General features: G+C 39.4%; 1 protein-coding gene across 2 annotated transcripts in view; it reads right to left on the bottom strand.

The window, feature by feature from the left end:
• Positions 1–22,487, bottom strand: part of LOC136873791 (U3 small nucleolar RNA-associated protein 6 homolog) — a 228,371-nt gene that overhangs the window by 104,109 nt on the left and 101,775 nt on the right. For both annotated transcript variants that reach the window (XM_067147025.2, XM_067147024.2), the window contains exon 8: positions 14,256–14,451. In XM_067147025.2, the coding sequence (XP_067003126.1) occupies positions 14,256–14,451 (196 nt within the window). The remainder of the gene's footprint in view (positions 1–14,255; positions 14,452–22,487) is intronic.

The following is a 22,487-nucleotide window of genomic DNA, read 5'->3' as shown; positions in this document are numbered from 1 at the left end:
ATGTTCCGGTATAGTTCTTCCCTGGGTCTCCTCATCCATCTCTCACCTCCTCTCTTAGGGCCTAGTATTTTCCTCAATATTTTTCTCTCTTCTTTCTCTAGTTGTTCCGCACCATTTCTTCCTAGTGCTATTGTCTCAGCAGCATATAATACAGCATTTCTCACCGTTGCCTTGTAATGTCTGATCTTTGCGTCTGTAGATATATTCTTTTTATTGTAAATATCTCTGGTCATACAGAAGGCTGATCGCATCTTCTTTATCCTCTCTGTTATTCCCTCATTACTCCTATTCCTTCCTGTTATAAATTCTCCTAGGTACTTGAATTTGTCCACCTTTTGCACGGTGCCTTCCGGTGTTGTCCAATCCTCAGTGGTATTCAATGTCTTTGTCTTGTTGTCTCTATAGGTTATCCACTTCAGCTTTGTTTTGGGAACTTTCAAAGAATAAGCTAAATATATGAGATTGTGGTATGATATACCAGGTACAGAAGTTTGCCCGTGTTTTAGTATTTTCTGAGGATTGTTTGTGATAAGTAAATCTATTAGAGTGTGTGAGGATCCATTAGTCGTGTGCACGTGGTGAGTGGGGTTAAGTGGCAATACTGACATGTTACAAGAGGTAGATATGTTCTGTAAACGATTTGCTTCAACGGAGTCTATTAACAGGTTTGTGTTAAAGTCACCAAATATGAATACATGTTCATAGGTAGGTACGAGTCTTAGTAAATTTTCTTCAAAGTCGGTGAAATTTCCTGCTTTTGGTGGTTTGTAAACAACTCCAATCAGTACTTTAGTCTTATCAACAGATAGTTCTACAAACATATATTCAGTTAAAGTAGTGCTAGGTATATTAATACTTATATAATCTTCACTTCTCTAATAGTATTTTTATCATTTTAAGAACATTACTTAAATATTCTACAGTATGTATTGAGAAAATTAATTCTTCAGCAATACTTAAGCAAGCCTCTTCCTTTTGATTGGAAGATACCACGTCCGTCTTCGTATTCTCTACTAGCAAATGTACCTGTGCTTCGCTACAGTATTCTACATTGTATACGGATTTCTACGTAAATTACTGTACACGCGGTGAGCGAGATTTTATTAAATACCATGTCTCTTAGCGTTATCGAAGAAACGCCATGGGAGGACCCCAAATGTTCTTTTCCATATAAGGTGCGAGTTATGATGATAACGGCAGGCTCACTTGCCTACTGCCATTCACAATCGAGTTGGGAAGTTTCATTATAATGGCAGGCCGCCTTGCCCACTACTGGTCACTATAGATTTGGGGAGTTTTCGTTACAATGGCAGGCCTCCTTTCCTACTTCTGGACACATTCCAGTTGAGGAGCTTTCATTATAATGGCAGGCACCTGCCCCACTGCCAGTAAAAATTGAATTATGCTGTTATTATAATGATAGGCCCCTCTTCTTAATGCCAGTCAGTTTACTGCCAGTCACACTCGAGTTGGTGAGATTCGATTATAATACCAGGCCACTTTGCCTAATGCCAGTCATATTTTAAATGGGTAAATTTGTTTATAATGGCGGGCACTCCTGCCCACTGCCAGACACAATCATGTAGGGGTATTTTACAAAATTGCACGTTCCCTTGCCTTCTGCTAATCAAACCGAGAAGGGAATTATTCATTAAAATGGTAGGCACTCCTTACTAATGCCAGTTACACAGGAGTTGAAGAAGGACCTCATTCCTACCGACATTCAAAGGAGATGTAGGGAGAATTTATTACAACAGGAGACTCCCTCCTGCTGGCAGTCACTATCAATTTGTAAAGTATTAAGATTGCTCCAAACCAACTTGTTTTTATATAGATGACAGATAAGCATGGGCACGTTTGTAAGTGGAGACCTTCATTCCAAGATTTACTGCTCATAAACGGTTCATAATATCGACAAACGGTTTGCGCCGTCAGACGCCCCTTTTATCATTCTGCAAGTTTGGTCCTAAAACATTTTCTTGTATCTCCCATATATATGGGTTCAATTGAGTTAGAAATTTGAATGGGGTGAAATTTGGGTACAATTTTTAACACTTTATATTATTTTTCGCATACTTATGTGAAAGTTTTTTTTTTTTTTTTTTTTTTTTTTTTTTTGCTAGGTCTTGTGGCGACGATGGGACAGGGAAGGGTAAGGAGTGGGAAGGAAGTGGCCGTGGCCTTAATTAAGGTACAGCCCCAGCATTTGCCTGGTGTGAAAATGGGGAAACCACGGAAAACCATTTTCAGGGCTGCCGACAGTGGGGTTCGAACCTACTATCTCCCGAATACTGGATACTGGCCGCACTTAAGCGACTGCAGCTATCGAGCTCGGTATGTGAAAGCTAGAATCATAAAATCTGGCTCGCATATGGCCAAATTCGATGACTCCATCCTTCCTATAAGTGTGTCAAACTATGAAAATATATGTGTAAAAAAAATAACAAAATTTACGTACCTTCAGGAAATACAGCCAAATCTGACGTACAAGAGAGAGAGATACAACAAAAAGTCACAGGACCAAAGTTGTAGATCACTCCAAACTGAACGAAGATGTGCCATTTGTTTTGTGATACGACATATCATTTAGCCACCAAATACCTCGAAAGGAAGGTCTCCACCGTCATTAAAATTGCCTCCAAATTTCGATATTTTTGGGGGGTTAAAAGTGAAAAAATTCATCATCTTGGATTTTTCCGATGCTTACAGGCTAAAAGCTATAATTTCATCAAATTTCAATTTTCTAGCTCGTCTGGCAGATTGTGCCACTATCTTGATGTGGGGGGAAGGGGATGAAAATTAGGATTTTCCTGAAAGTTTCTAAGCCCACGAAACCTACAGGTTATGGCTTTGGATAAATATATACTACTGCGTTCTTATGCTGAGCCCAAAATTTGAAGTCCCAGTGTGCCCCCCTCAGGGAATTTTAAGAATTTTCTATAAAGCGATCCTGAGGTCATCAGCTTCTCTGGTACCAAGTCGTACGTTTCTGAGATGCCTGGAAGTGCCCCATTAATTAATGTCTATTTTCATTTGTATACCTTTATACATATATTTATAGATCGCTCCAAACTGACTTGCTTTTATCTATATAGATGATAGCTGCCTCTGTGGATCCATGGTAGAGTGTCGGCCTCCGGATCCCAAGATAGCGGGTTTAAATCCGGCAGAGGTAGTCGGATTTTTGAAGGGCGGAAAAAAGTCCATTCGACACTCCATGCCGTACGATGTCGGCATGTAAAAGATCTCTGGTGATACATTTGGTATTTACCCGACAAAATTAATTAAATCTCAGCCATAGACGCCCAAGAGAGATCTGGTTTACTCTGTCTGCAATCTAGTGGACCTAGAGTAAAACGGAACGTCGAAATTGACGAGCAGACAGCCAGATGGCGTCAAATCGAAATGTCTGCACATGGTAGCTGAGGCCATACGATTATTATTATTATTATTATCATTATTATTATTATTATTATTATTATTATTATTATATAGATGATTTGAGAATGTTTCAAAGAAATACCCTTGAAAATCTCCTTTTCAGCAGAAGTAAAATTCTTGCAACTGCTTTTCGTATCCATTTAAAAAAAGTAACTTCAATTTGTATTTTAATCTTATTTTTTAATTGCTCTATATATTCGATTTTCTAATCTTTCATTTTCCAGTGCTTTACTCAGTTACATGATGACGGTTTCTGAATGACATTCTTATATCTTAATATAATGTGAACTGATATGCCCGATATGGTCTGAAGTTTACAATTTGGAAGATATTTTTGGAAAATATTTTTGTGAATTTGTTGAATTTTTATAGTGAAGTGGCCAACCAAACAGAGACAGACAACACCTGTTGCTTGTTATTCCGATTTGTCATTAAAGGATGAAAAACTCTTGAAGTAACTAGAACCAGTTCAAAAAAAAATGACAAAAATACTGAAGAAATATTGAGACTAAATACTGAGCTAGAATCATGGCATAACATAAATTCATCTTGTGATGATCCTGACCAGTTCAGAAGAGGAGTTGAAAATTTTAGTATACATTCTTGTGCCACTGAATCGAACTTCCTCCTGATCCGAAACATCCAGCATCAAAATATTATCAAGCTAAGAAACAACATTTAGTAGCTAAACAAAATATTCAGGCTAATAAATGCAGTAATCCCGCTAGGGCTTTTAAGAGAATGGAAGAGAAAATGTGTGGAAAGATAGGCATATGAAAAAATACAGTATGATTTTTACAATTAGAGTCATAAAGCAGTTTGTACTGCGTAGCAAGGTGGAAACTCCAAACAGTGTACAGTCTAGAAAGACCAACTACACAAAAGAATTTCCACTAGATTCTTAAAGGGGAACAGTGCAGTACGCACAGATTACCCGATTAATATTACTAGCGAAGAAGCAAAAGAGGCAGACAGTAACTATAACCCACGCACAAGCGAGGAAAAAGTAGAAAATTAAGATTGATTCAGCTCCCGGGCTTGATCGAGTTATCATGAGGGTTGTAAAAAAAAAAAAAATACCCACTGTGGCCGGTGGCAGTAGAATAACACCCATGGTATATTACTACCTGCCATAAGAGGCGACTAAAAGAGGACCCAAAGGCTCTTAACGTGGAAGCGTGGGTTGGCGACAACAGGTCCCTCGGCTGAGTCCTGGCATTGCTTCCACTTGCGCCAGGCTCCTCACTTTCATCTATCCTATCTGACCTCCTCTAGTCAACTCTTGTTCTTTTCCAAACCTAACGATATTAGATTGCAAAGCCTAAGGAGTCTTTCATTTTCAAGCCCTTTGTGGCCCTTGTCTTTCTTTGGCCGATACCTTCATTTTCTGAAGTGTTGGATCCCTTCCAATTTTTCCCCCTGATTAGTGTTAATGGAGGATAGTTGGCCAGTTGTACTTCCTCTTAAAACAATAATAGTATCCCACTATCGGCAGCCCTGAAAATGGTTTTCCGTGGTTTCCCATTTTCACACAAGGCAAATGCTGGGGGGGTTGTACCTTAATTAAGGCCACGGCCGCTTCCTTCCAACTCCTAGGCCTTTCCTATCCCATCGTCGCCATAAGACCTATCTGTGTCGGTGCGACGTAAAGCCCCTAGCAAAAAAAAAAAAAAAAAAAAAAAACAATAATAATCACCACCACTACCACCAGTAAAAAACATTCAAGTATATTACATTCTATACCACATTTACACTTTCATGTCTCTTAATTCATATGTTCCTCCTTGCTTCAAAATAGCCCATACAATCTTACTTCACAAGGGAGATGAGAAAACACTGAAAACTGGAGGCCATCAATCTGATCTGTTCTGAGAAGGATTTTCTTGAGAATATTAGATGCAAGACTCCGGAATTACATTAGTTTTAACAAAAATCAATGAGGATTTTCTTCTATTCCTGGAACTTACAATAATGTAGTGATCTTGTATAGTGTTCTACATTCAGGTGAACAGTACAAGGACAATGTCACAGAAGTTTTTCTGTATGTTTTCAAAGCATATGATACAATCAAAAAATATAGGAAAAGAAAAAAAAAACACTAATAATAATGTTATTTGCTTTACGTCCCACTAACTACTTTTACGGTCTTCGGAGACGCCAAGGTGCCGGAATTTAGTCCTGCAGGAGTTCTTTTACGTGCCAGTAAATCTACCGATACGAGGCTGTCGTATTTGAGCACCTTCAAATACTACCAGACTGAGCCAGGATCGAACCTGCCAAGTGGGGGTTAGAAGGCCAGCGCCTTAACCGTCTGAGCCACTCAGCCCAGCTAAAAAACCCACTACAGTTTAGAAATTTACCATCAAAACTGAAATCAGTCGTATTGCAATTACAGAAAGGAAATTCGACAGTTATCGACTAACGGGCAGAAGATAAGGCCAGTCAAAATTCACTATAGAGTGATGCAGGGGCACCCCTCTTGCCTGCTTATACAACCTGGCAACAGATTTCGTCCTAGAAGAACTGCCGAAGAAACAGTATCCTGTAAGTATGGATATGCTCGTTCCTGACCTTCCAAAATTAACATGCATGGGTTTGGCTGATGCTACAGTCCAAGGTAACTAGACTACTAGGTAGGCTACTCCGGAGGTTGAAGCTCCCGTTGGTTGGAGCGCTATGACGTCACGCGATATGAACGATAGCGAGTAAGGTACACAGTTGCAGTACAGCAAGCCTGTCAATTCTCGTGTCTATGAAACATCTTCCCAATCTTTCATCAAATAATAGTCTGGTTTAGTCCGATTTGATAAGTAACGGTATTTCCAATAGATTTTAAAACGTGAAAATGCCTTAAATTACGTCACATGCTGAACAGGTAGAACATCAACTATCAAATACATGACATATAATACGATAAGAAATAAAATATTGCCATGCAACTCGAAATAATTTATTTATTTCCTGATAAAGTAAATATTTAGATCAAATGGCATAGAAATATGCATCATATCGACATCTGTATGAAATTATATTAAAGTATTAAAACATACGAATCAGGAGACTTAGTTGATGAACCAGCCCAAAGCTTAGCTTTCGTATTGGCATATTTTCTCAGTGCTAGCTCCTTACTCTTTACATTTAAATGCCGTATTCTAATAAATGTCCTGGTCCTTACGTAGAAACAAATTACTTTGCTATGGAATACTGGAAATTTTGACTTAATAATAGAAATAAGAGTTTTCATTACGTTTTTGTTTCTGAATACAGTCTTACCGTGAAACACACCAAATGTAATTTTGAACTGGGCTATGTTTTTTAACCACTCATGACTGGGATGTGTGAGGCCCCCCTTTTGAAATAACCGAGATCCAGTAACAGGTCACTTCTCGCACGACATTTTTGTCCCTTTCTCTGTATTTACTCTATATCGGATCACAGGTACTGTATTATTTCACGAGCTTCGAAACATATTCAGATATATAACTTATTAGCACATAATAATGTTAATGCTATTGGATTTTACGTCCCACTATGTATTTGAGCATCTTCACCACCGGACTGAGACAGGATCGAACCTGCCAAGTAGGCTAAGAAGGCCAGCATTCTACCATTTGAGTTGCTACTCAGCCCGGCTATTAGCACATAACAATAATTATAGAAAATATGATTTTCATTCAGTCATTTATATCTCACACCTTACTACTGTACGAGCTGTAATAATGGAGATATTCAAGAGTTTATTACAAAGTGTATCAACAACCAAGCACTGCTGACGAGGAAGTATTGTTATGTTATCACAGTAGTAAACTAACTGGCTATGATGGTTGTTGTCCTTATTGTCTTTAAAAAATGCAAAATAATAATAATGTTATTTGTGTTACGTCTCGCTAACAACATTTACGGTTTTCTGAGACTCAAGGTGCCGTAATTTTGTCCCACGGGAGTTCTTTTACGTGCCGACAATTTATGGCACCACACATGTTTCCATACTATGTTGACTGCATTTCAATCAGTACAGTGGTTCTACTTCAGATACTGACAACATGAAAACTGTTCACGTGCTAAAAGCCGGGCTGAGTAGCAACTCAGATAGTAGAGCGGTGGCCTTCTTAGCCCAACTAGGCAGGTTCGGTCCTGTCTCAGTCCTGTGATGAAGGTGCTCAAATTCATAGTTAGTGGGATGTAAAACCAATAACATTAGCATTATTATGTGATAACTTATATGTCTGAATATACTGTATTTCGAGGCTCGTGAAATAATACAGTATCCAAGATCCGATATACAGTAAATACGTAGAAAGAAACAAAAATGGCTTACGTTGCGTGAACCATCAATGATAGACCCCAAGTGTAAGCGTACGAATTGTACAGCATAGAAACCTCTACAAAAAAGTCCGCGATGGTATATACTTATTTCCAACCAGTTGCCCTCTAGAAGCGATTTTATGCTACAGTCAGTGGTAAAAAATATAACTCCTTAACATTAAATAAATATTTCGATATTATCCTTGAATTCCCCATCGAAATAAATTGTTTGACCTCCTCCAGTATTTTATAAGGATTACAATAACCTTATCAGGACATCATTTGCATGAATGGTTCAGAAGTTATGCCCATTTTAGACTGTTGTGGTAATACGACTCAGCCGGGCGGGCAAGTTCTGTCCTAATATCACATGACATCACGCAGAAGGCGGCCAGGGAGAGAAACGAGTGAGCGTGATGCGGGAAGACACACCCCTTGATACAGTCATTGTTGGCAGCAGCCAATATCACACTGCAATATTGACAAGTACAGCTGTTGAATTATTTAATGAAATAGGGCCCCAACTCAATCCTTCAAATTCCAAAGACATCAACATTGTGAAAGGAAAGTCCATAGTTCACCAACGACTATAAATTACAGTTTCATTATTTGCTTTATAGATAAGAATGAGAAGATCTGATACCTAGGTGTCGATTTTGCTGATATGTTAATTTTAGACAAACATAACGTATAGAATGACTTAACAGAAACTCGATGCTCTGATGAATAGCCCTCTTCTAAAAAATGACCAGAAATTCCTAGTTATTAATTAGTTTATCTGGCCCACACGTTCCTACCCACTACAGAACACTAGCTTGATAAAGATTCTGCAGAAATTCCTCCAGATTGTCGATAAATTAATCAGAAGTTCCTTTAAGGACATTCACCAATTTCCTGTTGATACACTTGACTGCTTATTGTATTCTCCTAGGAAACTAATAGTGCTAGATGTTTGTAAAACCCAGCAGCTCAAATCTTTAAGCCAGGAATTTCTCCAACTCCTCACAGATAGTTGACCATCAATTTTCTCCTCGATGATGAGTTCAAAAAATTGATATCATTCACCTCTCATGATAAAATACAAGCTGTATAATAACAAACGTATTTACCACCGTCCTATGTTGGAGAACTGCTCGTCATCTGTAATTTTCCCCCTACTCTCTGGTAACCTTTTGAACAATAACACTACCCTGTGATGGTTTCATTACCGCTATCCTGTATTTCTCTTTTTCTTTTTTTTTGCAAGTGCTTTACATCGCACCGTATAGTTTTCTAGGAAAGCTTCTGCATCCTGAAACAAGACCCGGCATTATTTTTCCTACATCAACATATTTCTTTAAAAATCCAATATTACTTCTTTAGAAGTCCAATATTTCTTCTTTTATGCATATAACCAAATGCATATGTTACTTTGTTAGAAGAAGTGTTGCCTCGAATAAGTTTTCCGAATTTATTAATGCGAATGCCTGCAGCCATCTGGCAACCCTGCATAATCACATAGCTTAGAGTTGACAACACTGTACAACACAGCAGGTTTTGCTGATTAGAGCCGTTCTGTTGCAGTGCTTTCCGCACTTCATTCCAGGTCGTACTTCACTTGCTAATGAGAGTAGGTAGCGTCTTGTACGCGAGTGACATACTGTGTTAATCTTTATACTGAACTTGCATCAACCTGTCATGTCATGTGGCTGCATGAACAGTTCAGATATACTCTGCTATATGTGTGGAGGTTTTGTGCCAATAAAACAGTGGCACAATATAATAAGGGTTCGTCACAAAGGTCTGCTGTGCGTATTTTGGCATCAAACTGGAAGACCAAGACAAGCTGTGGGCACCTCCTAAAGTTTATAGGATCTGTGCAGAGCAATTTGACAGTGGGTGAACAGTGAGTGAACAGTGTTGCCATTCAGAATACCAGTGGTGTGGCGACAACTTACAGATCATAGCTTTCACTGCTACTTCTTGTCAGTGAATGTGAATGGTTTTAACAGCAAAAACAAAGGTAAGATTGTGTATCCAAGCAATATTTCATCCGCAATTGTGCCTGTTCCTCATGGCCCTGAATGTACCAGTATCGCAATGTCTGGAACAATTAAATGATGGCTCCTCTCCTGAAGATGAGGCAGAAATGGTCGGTGCTAACTTTGACTGCGATTTCTCACCAGAAGTTGCCGGAAGAGAACCCAAACTTTTCAAGCAAAGTGCGTTAAATGACTTAGTTCGAGATCTTGGTCTTAAGGGAAATCAACAGAGGTACTTGGGTCTAGACCCTGTGAAAGGAACATGTTGGCACCAGGGACAATATTCTATTGGTACAGATAATGCAAAGAAGACTTTTTATACCCTTCCTTTCTAATGAGAAATCTTTGGTTTACTGTAACAATGTTCTGGAAGTTATGTAGAAACCAGGAGTACCACATTATGAGCCAACTCACCGGAAACTTTTTAGTGATGCCCCAAGCATAGTTTGAAGTGTATTCTTCTTCACAATGAAAATTAACTTGCATCAGTTCCCATTGCTCATTCCATTATTATGCAAGAATCATACAAATATCTTGATATGATGAGATGTAAAGTATCAGGAACACAAATGGCAAATGGTATTCTGACAGATCTACAAGCAGGTTCCACAAAACGTCTCTATTTTCAGTGTGAACGGGGCAGTCAAGCAAGGTCACGACACTGGATTCAAAAGGAATTGCAGCCACGTAGACAGTGTATTGTTGGCATGAAAAACATAAAACAAGAATGTCTTGTTGACAAGGCCAACATACTGTTACCTACGCTCCATATCAAACTAGAACTTATGAAGCAATTTGTTAAGGCTATAAACAATTCCAGTATCTCTGTCATTGATTTCCAGACATTAGCAATGCCAAAATCAACAAGGATATCTTCACAGGTCCAGATATCAAAACTACTTTCTGATTCTGATTTTGAAGACTATGTGTGTAGCAGAGCGTTCAGCACGGAAAGCATTCCGGGATGTAGTCAAAAACTTTAGTAGCAATACAAAGGCTCCAGACTTAAAACAAATGGTTGGACAGAATGCTTGTTTCTTTCTTCAAGCTTTAATGAGCTTTAAGGTGCACATGTCACATTCATATCTGGACTATTTCCATGAGAACCTAAGAATGCTGAGCGAATAGCAAAGAGAAAGATTCCACCAGAATCTACAGGAAAATGGATGCAGGTATCAAAGGAAATGAAACCAAAACATGCTGGCAGATTACTGCTGGTTAATGAATCCAACCACACCTCACAAAAGAAAAGCAACAAAACAAAGTTTCCTAAAAAAATAAGTTAAGATATACAATTAAAACCATGGACTTGCAATTCTACACGTTACCAGGCTTATGAATGATAAATTTCAAGCCATTTGGCTCCATGTTTACAATTGTTATGCTCATAAATATAACAGTGTAGTACACGTGTTCAGATGAATAAAAATAACAAGAGAAACAGTACAGTAGAACCTCGCTTATACGTTCCCAGAAACTACATTTTCCTGTATTATCCGTTCAAATTACGTAGTCCCGCGAGCATCGTAATAAAATCACGTTGTATAAATCTCGCATAATCCGATCCTCGAAGAAACGATTTCCTGTATCAACTGTTCAGAAATTTCAGTCCCATCAACGCTAAATCCTCAGTCACGCATTTTTCAAGAAACTGTATCTCACGAAAGGACGGATAAGGCATATCTGCGGATCTTGGTGTTAACGTCCAGTCACTGCGGTAATATGAGGAAGCAGGAAAGCAATCGACGGTGAACTTGCATAAGGGACCATCTTAGCATCGCATTCGCGTGGTATTCTTTAGAGAATTGAAATCGTAAAGCAGAAAGTGTCCACAACAATTGGAAGGAAATGAGTTTGACAGCTCTACTTGAAGACGGAACGAGTTTCATCAAATGTTCGTACTTGCAAAGCGCCTACATTATGTCCAGAGTTAGATGTTTACTCTTTTTTTTTTCTTTTTTTTTTTTTGCGCGAGTGTATCGCCGAACAGGATTTCGGCACTTCCCTCGGGCACTGTATAGTCACTGAGTTTTCAGGCAGGAATCTAAACTGCTCCTCCTTAAGTGACACAAATTAAATATTTTAATATTATCATATACGATTACGTTATCGAGACCAGAACAGATGTTGCACCTTACATACATAAAGCCATGGGAGGTTTTGGGATTGCCTATTACTGTTTTGGTCCGAATCTAAGACTAGGAATTTCATGTTATTGTGTTAAAATGTTACAACCGCAGTTGTTTTATTTGCGTACATTACATGTAAAAACCTTTGCATCATTTCGCACTCATACCGACTTGGGCAACAGAGCACGTTTTCCAGCTGAGCTTAAGGTCGTGAATAACCATTAATTCGGAAGTTTTGATGATACTTTTTCTCTTTCCAATTTAATCGTGATTATTTGTGATGAGTGACAGACATAACTGAATATAATGCATTCGAAAAATTGAAAATCTATACTTGCATTCGAAACAATATTCTCGAGTTTAACATAACCTTAAAAAGTCGATGTTAGGCCGTAGGCCTAATTTGCGCGGTACAAGATTTCCACAAACTGACTACGAACAGTATACCGGTGATCAAATTACAATGGAAGATTTAAAGAAAAAGGGATTTCGCCATCATGTTGGGCGCTTTTGTATCCAATGTGCTTTATTTTATTAGATTAGAGTATTAAAAAATACTTGTGGTCAATTGTTTGCCTTGATGTTACCGGTATTAGGTTTTCGAACAGTTTGACTGATCAAAGTTGCTGAACTGAAATAAGTTTTCAGAGGAAACCAACGAAGTTTCCCCTGTTAAACTGAATGTAAAGTTGCGAGACTTTTAAGTCGCATACCGGTAATTAATAATAATAATAATAATCGTATGGCCTCAGCTACCGTTTGCAGACATTTCGATTTGACGCCATCTGGCTGTCTGCTCGTCAATTTCGACGTTCCGGTTTACTCTGTCTGCCATCTAGCGGACCTAGAGTAAACCGGATCTCTCTCGGGCGTCTATGGCTGAGATTTAATTAATTTTGTCGGGTAAATACCAAATGTATCACCAGAGTTCTTTTACATGCCGACATCGTACGACATGGAGTGTCGAATGGACTTTTTTCCGCCCTTCAAAAATCCGACTACCTCTGCCGGGTTTGAACCCGCTATCTTGGGATCCGGAGGCCGACACTCTACCACCGATCCACAGAGGCAGCTTACCGGTAATTAATGTTTGAAGCCAGCCCCGCGGTCGAACTTGCCTGCCTCTCACACGGAGGACCGAGGTTCGATTCCTGGCCAGGTCAGGCATTTTTACCTGGATATGAGGGCTGGTTCCAGGTTCACTCATTTTACGATTACCTTTAATTGAGGCACTATTTAATGGTGAGATGGCGACCCTGGTCTAGAGAGCCAGGAATAACGGCCGAGAGGATTCGTCACACTGACCAAGCGTCCCCTTGTAATCTGCAGGCGTTCGGACCGAGCAGCGGTCGCTTGGTAGGCAGGAGGCCCATTAGGGGTGTAGTTTGGTTTGGTTTAGGGGTGTATGTAAGATTTTAATTATACATAACTTTTTTTGTGATGTTTAGCCAAAATTGTTCATGGTTCATTCATTCCCGGATTTTCCGTTTTCCCGTGTTGTACACTTTTTTTACGGTGGTCCCTCCAAAAACGGAGAATCGAGGTTCCAATGTATTTCTTACATGTGGTAATAGAGCATATTAACCTGGTATATGCATGAGAGTCTTGCATATTCATTTCAATTTTGCAAAGAAACCTGATATGAAACAGGAAAACTGACTTCAGTTCCAGATTCAGCATGCCTGAAATATAAAAGATTTCTATTTGACCTTTATGCAATGATCAGAAAGTTTACATTCGCAGGCTAGTGTAATGAACAAAAAAGGTAAAATTTGAGCAGTTTGTACATGTAAACAGTCAATAGAGATTGTATTACAACTGCATCAATGGTTATAAAATAAAAGAAACAGTGAGATTTGTCACGCCATGATCCACGAGAGCCACGCGATGATACTAAATGAGTATATGATAAAGGTTATACTTGCACATTTCCTAGACCAAATCCCAAACCAGTGCAAGCTGGACAAGTGAAATGGATGACTATGATTATTACTACTCTTTCCTAGTCCAAATGCACACAAAAGAACAAAGGAGCTGACAAACTATTAACCCCATACTCCTGTGAGAAAAGTCAGGTAAACTTAACAGTAGATCAGCAGTGCTACAGACTCTCACACGCAAATTGCCAACAGGTTTGCACGTAACGAAATTTAAAGGTTCGTTTCTCATTAAACAAGGGCTGATGGCACAAACCCACTTCCTCCTATCTTTATTTCTGACATACATCAACCTCCCGAAGTTAGAATGGAGAATCTGTAATCCACACTTGTGGCCTCACAATTAAGTAGACAATAAAATCCACGGCCTCTGTCATAACAAATTTACAAATAGAAGGGATCTACTCTACTTCATAACTTACCCAGTGCAGGTAATATTTCTCAATCATTAGCCCTGCTGAGTGAGCACCCTGGAAAGCGGCCCGCAGGAGTTTCTTCTTGAAAGTTGGCAGATGCGAAAGATCTTGATTCAGTTCAAATAGAGTATCTAAGTACAGAGTCCACATGCGCTCTGTGGGCAGTTGTTTGACAGCAGCAGTGTAAACAGCGCAGCAGCGCCTTAATGGAGAAAAGAAGAACCATTTTCAAAAAGAGAAACATCACACTGTACACCACTTTTTCAATGGCATCTTTCAGCTCACATTAAAATATTTTAGTTCTGATTGACAGTTTTCAAAGGATAACATAGCATAACATAGAGTATCATTTATAAAACAAATGATGTACAGTAAAACCTCGATGCATCATTTTTCAAGGGGAAGGAGGAAAATGGCGATGGATGCGGGAAACGATAAATGCGGGTAACATTAAAAATAGGGGGAAAACAAAATAATAAAATACAGTACTGTATTTGGAAATTTTTCGCCATGCAAATAACAAAAATGGCGTGTGGCCTCCGGAGCCGGGTGAAGTCTTTCAAGTTGCTGCGTGATAGGCGAAGTGCGCGCCTATGAAAATGCAGCCATATCTAAGATGAATTCTAAGGGTTAAGGCGGCACACATACAGCCCAAAAACCGTCGGAATTAACCAAGGAAAATTAAAATCCCCGATCCGATTGAGACCCCCTGAACCAAGTACCAAAATTCACTGACCATTTAGCCATGGAGCTAGACATGCTTATACTATACATTACGGTATCAAAATATTGCAACCATAATATATGCAATGAAAATAAAAAGCATGACTTTTACGCCATTTCGTTTCACTTTTCTTTACATCTCGTATTAACTGAAAACCTTTAAGGTCAGTTTTTTTATTGCAAATTAATTATATAAGTGGATATTATGACAGTAACCTGTATTTTGGTAAAGATTCCGCAAACCCTTTGCAAGTGATAGGTTCGAGATCCAAAACGGCACAGCTCGGACAATGTCACAGAAGTTCGAAATTCAACACACCGCGTCTCAGATAATGTCACGCCGGGCTATCCGAGGTTGCCAAGTTAGGAACTAGTTACAAGACCAGGGATCTATTTCATAAATGTTAAACATATATAAGACACTTGATCATAATAATAGCTTCTATTGTAAGATTTTTATTTCATAAAGATCATCATCATCATCATCAATGTCCCACTCCAGTCACCCGGGTGTGGTTAACAAGCCTCCTCCACTCCTTTCTGTCCTTCCACTTTTCCTGCTCCAGTAATTCGGCCACATCCAATCCAGCTTCTCTAATGACCTTCCAAATCTGATGCATCCACCTTCTTCTCGGTCTTCCAACTGGTCTCTTTCCTTTAACTTCTCTTTCCAATTCCCTCTTGCTACCCGTTCCTTTCCCATTCTTTTTACATGTCCGAACCATCTCAGTCTTGCTTTCTGTATCTTCTGTACTAACGGTTCTATATTTAGCTCTTCCCCGATTTTAATCTTTTGAATTCTATCTCTTATCTTTTTAACCGATGTCCTTAAAAATTTTATTTCTACTGCTTGGATCTTACTATCTTGTCTCTTATTAGTTACCATTGTTTCTAGCCAGTATGTTACAACCGGTTCTCCAGTGAAAACAATATTCTGAGTTCGACATACTCGTGTGGGAGTTGTCAGAATTTCTGAGTAACTCTATCTATCTCCTACCTGGTCCAAAACACCCTGCTACGAAATATTACAAAGCCAGGAGACAACAACGTCTCGGACATCAAGGTAAAACATATAGTAAGTCCTGGAATCCACAACGTGCGACCAAGAGAGAATGCCAAGAAAGAAAACGTAAATATGACTATCAGCTCACTCAGTTTCAGTTCTACAATCGGCGAAGGAAAGCTGTGAGGAGGGTACTGAATCCAAAATCTGAATCTTGCAACGTCGATATTTCCAAAATATTTGCCACTTACTCCGATTTATTTTCCATTGAAAATTCCAATATAAGGCACGATTACTGCTCCAAAATCAGTGACGTAGACCGTGTAGAGCCAGATGAAATGTACATCCCCAGAATCACAAAAGAAGAAATCTCCGCAGCAACACGTCGAATTGCAGTAGATCCCGCTCCTGGTCTTGACCGTGTCATAAGGGATGATACGGTATGCGAAATCATAGCAATCATTGCGATTTAGATAAAAATTTCATTGTTCCGTACTGAAAAGTGTTCGATTGTGTTATGACTGTGCCTGACAGTGTATACAAGCTAGCTCATTTAACCGTTCTCCGCTTTTCATAAACATTATAAGACTTTGCCTAACACTGCGTGTGCCATACTGCCGTTCAGAAAATTACGCACTGTTTCTTTTAAGTGACTTACATTTTACTTCTTCTGAATTTTACAGTGTCTACCCCGTCATTTTTATATTGCCTCTTCTACTGATCCGGATTGAACTTGATCTTTTATTTTCTTTTTCCTATCCATTGTTTTTTATGACGACTTGGACTAGGGTCGAAACTGGTACCACTTCTACTTATTATTAAATAACAATGTAATCACTGCATTTCTTATTCTTTTGTATTGAATAGGTTGAACCTCTTTATTTATTATTTCAATTTTAACTGCAATCATTGTGACTCGAATGCTTTCAACAGGCAAAATACCCCAGTGTCTAAAGAGTGCTAGAACTGTGTTGATACATAAGAAAGGCGATGTTGAATGTCTGTCAAACTGGCGACCGGCAACGATCTGTTCGGTAATTAGACGTGTTATTGAAAGGGTATTAGATCAGCATTTGCACTCCTTTGTAACTTTCAGTGAACACCAAAGAGGCTTTAACGACCAGCCAGGATGCCTTATAAATACTTCTATTCTCAGAGGACTCCTCAAGACAGCAAAGACAGATAAGCAAGATGTTACCGTGATTTTTTTAGACATATCAAAAGCCTTCGACAACATTGGACACCAGCGCCTAAATCTAACACTAGCTCCCGAGCCACTTCCATCTAAACTGAAGGAACTAATCATCAATCTACAGACTAACAATACAACACAGATCAAAACCACTAAGGGTAAAATGAAGCCAATTTGCTTGTTGAGAGGACCTATGCAGGGATCACCATTATCGCCAGCATTGTATAACCTAGCCACAGATTTCAATTTTGATGAGATAACAGAAGAAAACCTACTACAAGCATATGGCAAATCAGTTTCTGCATTGCTCCCTCTTAGTATTATTGGTTTCGCCGATGACACAGTCATTGTTGACAGAAATAAAGAAGCAGCTCTTGTGTTGACATACATCGGTATCACGTTGTTCCTGGAAATCGGTCTACAGATAAATGCCAACAAATGTGCGGGCATATGTATTGAAAAGGGGAAACTCTTAGACGGAGTGCTCGATATTCACGACAATTTTAGGATCGGTACTATTAAAGAGAAGAAATTTGATATCTTGGCGTCACTCTTAACGAAACACCTTTGATGCGAACACTTCTTTAAAAACCTTGCACAAGAAGTTAGAAGTGCTTACAGCCTCACCTTTGTTAACGGCTGATCAAAAGTTCATTGTTTTGAACAAAGCAGTCAGCCCTACTCTCGTATATGCTTTTCAGACCGCTGAAATTAGACAAGTACCACTTAGCTTCCTGAAAACTGCCGACAAAATGGTAAAGAGCTCCCTAAAGGAAATTTTGCAATTACCCACGGATACACCAAATAGTGCTCCGTATTCTGATTTAAGATTCAAAGGCCTCGGACTTTTCAAAGCAAGCTGGGAAGTACATCTGCAACAAATAAGCGCATGCAACGCTCTTTGCCGAGCCAGCAATAGCTATGTTTTAAAGATGCGTTATCTGACATCCGAAACAACGCATTGTCTACAGGCCCTCAACATCACAGATATTAACCGATTCTCCAATAAAGGCAGTGACCTTCCAAATCCAAGAAAAATCCGCCAAGGACTAAGAAGTCGTGAAATGGCAACTTGGTGCTCTTTGCCTCAGAAGGGGATCGGTGCAGAGTTGTATAAAGAATACACTCCGGCCAATAATTGGATTAGGCATCACCAGGGACTTTCTTGTAGCAAATGGCGAGCAGCAATCAAGATGACATCAAATGTTTCTGCAGTACGAACTATCCCAGGCAGAACTCAGGACGGAAACCTCTGACGCAGATGCGTCAGAAAGAAAAAAACACTGGCTCACGTTCTGGGTTCTTGCCCCTACGGCGAAGTACTGAGCAACTCACGTCACCACAAGATAAGATCACTGATTGCAGAAGAACTCCGTAGCAAAAACTTCTGTGTATATGAAGAAGTCCACGGTTTGTCTACGACAGGGAGTACAAGACACATTGACATACTTGCCTTTAAAGATAACGACAAGAAAGGCTTCATTATCGATCCGACCATCCGATTCAAGCACCATGGCGGCCAGTCTACTGAAGTTCATCTTGAAAAGCAGAACATTTACGCGCCCACCATTCCATTCAACAAAAATAAGTACCAGCTGAATGAAGTAGAGATTATCGGCCTAATGATTGGTGCTCGTGGCACAATACCTCCCTCGTTCGTAGAATTCTGGAAGAAGTTCGACCTGCCTATGAACAGCATTGAAAGAATAGTTACCACCACCTTACATGGATCTGTACACATCCTGAAATTTCACCTGTTTGGAACTCCATAACCTAAAAAATCCGTATCATCACTATATTTCTATGTGATAAAAACGTTATCTACCCTGATATGCTTTACTTTGTCCATTGTGGCAACCCGTAATTCCAGGAAGTCGTTGATTCGTTCAATAAATATATATAATGTTAATTTCGTTCTCTTGGGTACTTTGTCATCCCATGAAAGCTCTCTGACTTGGTGATAAAATGTTGTACCTTTACTTAGTCTGTTGTGAATTTCAGGTTTGATTTCACTACTTCCATTACTAATGTTAGAAACTTCAAATTTAAATTTAAAAGTTATAAAACTTATTTCAGTAACGTTCCTAAATTGGTTTCATAAATAAATGATAGGACTCATACAATTGCTGCTAAAATGAACCACTTGTAAAATGTGTGTCACCCTGCATCTTCTTCATCCCCTAAATTGTAGACGAGGTTCTCATCCTTAGATACATTACAGAGAGCAACACAGCATAAAACTACATTGCATACATAATCAGGTTCAAGCCTGAAATGATTCAAGCAAGGAAATTTCTCTTTTAAGGAACCGATTGCACACTCCACAACTCTCCTCGTAGAAATGTTCTTTGAGCCTGGTTGCCTTCTTCTCTAATTATGGGCGGTAAAGTAAACTAGTGTCCTCACCCCAAGGTGGTGCAGCTCTTTTTAGGCACACCCCCAATGGAGGTGAGCTCCATGTACCATTTCAACTACATACCAGCCCTCCTGCCATTCTTAAATTTCTGGCAGTACCAGGAATCAAACTAGAGCCTCCGAGGATGGCAGCCAATAGTGCTAACCGTTACACTACAGAGATGGACATTATGGGTGATATTAACCAAGGTTTGAGAGAATAAATCGAGTTACCTATAAGGACCGCTCCTCGAAATGGTCGCCAACTTTCTTCCACCCTGAGGAAAAGTCCACTGTTAGGTCAAAATGTTGGCATTGCTTGCACTACCTGGTGAACTTGCGTAGGCATAATAAAATTTGAGGTAGGCACCAGAAACAAGCATCACATTTATGGAATTATTTCAGTGTCTGTCAGCATATTGTATTAAATACAGTTGGACCCACACTTAACTAAATACTGTACATCCAAGTTTGAATCTATGTACATTTTTAGCACAGTTTTCCATTGCATTTGTTGATTGTATTTTATCTCAAATTTTTATGTATCACTTTTTGTTAAATGTGTTTCTTCTTTACAAGGGGCTTTACGTCGCACCGACACAGATAGGTCTTATGGAGACGATGGGATAGGAAAGGCCTAGGAGTTGGAAGGAAGCGGCCATGGCCTTAATTAAGGTACAGCCCCAGCATTTGCCTGGTGTGAAAATGGGAAACCACGGAAAACCATCTTCAGGGCTGCCGATAGTGGGATTCGAACCTACTATCTCCCGGATGCAAGCTCACAGCCGCGCGCCTCTACGCGCACGGCCAACTCGCCCAGTAAATGACGACCTCTAGGCTAGGTCGAAACGTGCCCTATATAGCTTCTTAAACAACTAAATAGCTTTTTAAACATACCATTTATTATTAAATAACAAACGTGTACTGAACAGGTGGACTTTACACAATCAAATTCTTTTAGAAATTCATCTTAGATACTTGTAATAGCATAGACAGGTTCAAAATTTCTTGGCGCATCCATATTAATTAGGGTTCCAACCACAGCCCCACAAATAATAGGCATGCCTGCTAACTGATTAAACTGATTGACTACTTTACGAACATCAACAGGCCAGTGCACGAGATCAGGTAGGATATGCGTGTTAACGGTTCGCAGAAAGTTTCTGATCGTTCTACAAACAGTAGCCTTAGAAACACCACGCATGTGATATGCTCCTCCTCCAAGGCAATGCAATGTTATTTGCAGTTGTTTTGGGGTGTTAGAGCATGAGTTCTGTTGGTAGAGTGCTATAATACACCCTCTATTTGATGCAACAGAAAAGTAATTTTGCAAAATCTAGTCTAAAATGTTCATTATACTTGTACGAGGCAATTGCATGCATTAATGGGTCTTAGGGTTGGCATTTCTGAATTACAAGAGAAGTGCCATGGCGAGAAATCGTACAAGAATAGCCACTGTACTGTGCCGTAATGCAGACGGAAGCGAGGGACTTTCTCCCCTCGTCATCGGAAAGTTCGATTAGCCATGATGTTTTAAGGGCATCTGGTACTTTCCGTACAAGTAGAGGACATCTAAAATGAAGACAGTAGAGTAATCCAACAAATGGAGGACTTGCACAGGGAAGCCAGCATAGATTTCTTCTCATCTTTGAATCTGCCTATTTTTTTTCCTTGCGTGCGGTTATGTTTGTTTTTTGTTTTTTGCTAGTGGCTTTACGTCGCACTGACACAGATAGGTCTTATGGCGACGATGGGATAGGAAAGGCCTAGGAGTTGGAAGGAAGCGGTCGTAGCCTTAATTAAGGTACAGCCTGGTGAGAAAATGGGAAACCACAGAAAAACCATCTTCAGGGCCGCCGACAGTGGAATTCGAACCCACTATCTCCTGCGTTATCCAAGCGCATTATTTGAATACTGTAAATACACGTCGTTGGACACATTTTGGAAATAGTATTTTCCATGTCATTTGAAATATTTAAATAGTGAATCAAGGTTAATTGCACGCAGTAACGCATTTTAGAATATTCTGTGATGCGGCAAGGGTTGGCACTTCCAAATTACGAGTTGGCGATAATTCGAAGACCGACTTTTGCATCCCAATGACTTCAAATTAACAAGGTTTTACTGTAAACTGTGCACAGCACTCCAGCCAACAAGATCCTTGCTCAAAACTAGCAACTCTGAATCGCTCGTACATTCTCGCATAACACGCTGCCACTATTATATGCTAGAGTATTGAGCTGTCTCTTTAAATTCAAAAAACTCTTGCATATATTTTTCTTATGTACGATCGATCAGTGCGAAAAAATTGTGGCCGAGGACAAATATTTCTTTGACAATCGATGCGATAAAATGACAGTTCGAGAAACAACAGATGTGGGGAAATTTAACATTGGTTTACATGGAACAGTTTCGGAACCGAATAAATGGAATGATGAATGCAGGAAAACTACAGTTCTGGGAATGATGCATCGAGGTTCTACTGTAGTCTGTAAAGATGCACAGGAAGATGTGGTACGACTGAAAGCATTCTGAACAAACAGGATGCACACAAGCAAATGAAGGTTGCAAATTTTCCCATCACCACAGCCAAAAAACTGGTATCCAAGTATTAGAACACACCAAAATTTGTTTAAAATTTTTCAAAGTATCTTTCCATATTTAGAAGTTGGATGATTTTGTGAATCATTGCTGTTACTGAGTTTAAAAAAATCTTATTGGTGGATGATGTCTCAATATCCTGACTGCAATGCTGTGAAAGCAATGGCCTGGATGACATCTTTGTTGATTCAGAGTTTGTTGCAGGAGCCTACAAGCAAAATGCAATCTTGTTCCCTGCTCAGACTCAACTTCAATGTCCTTGAGGTGATGCCATACTTATTTATATGTAACACCACTCACCTGTAACACTTCTCCATAATTTTCG

This window comes from Anabrus simplex, chromosome 5, assembly GCF_040414725.1.
Source record: "Anabrus simplex isolate iqAnaSimp1 chromosome 5, ASM4041472v1, whole genome shotgun sequence".
NCBI lineage: Eukaryota > Metazoa > Arthropoda > Insecta > Orthoptera > Tettigoniidae > Anabrus > Anabrus simplex.
The sequence above is the reverse complement of the archived record's forward strand: the minus strand, read 5'-3'. Positions and strand labels throughout refer to the sequence as shown.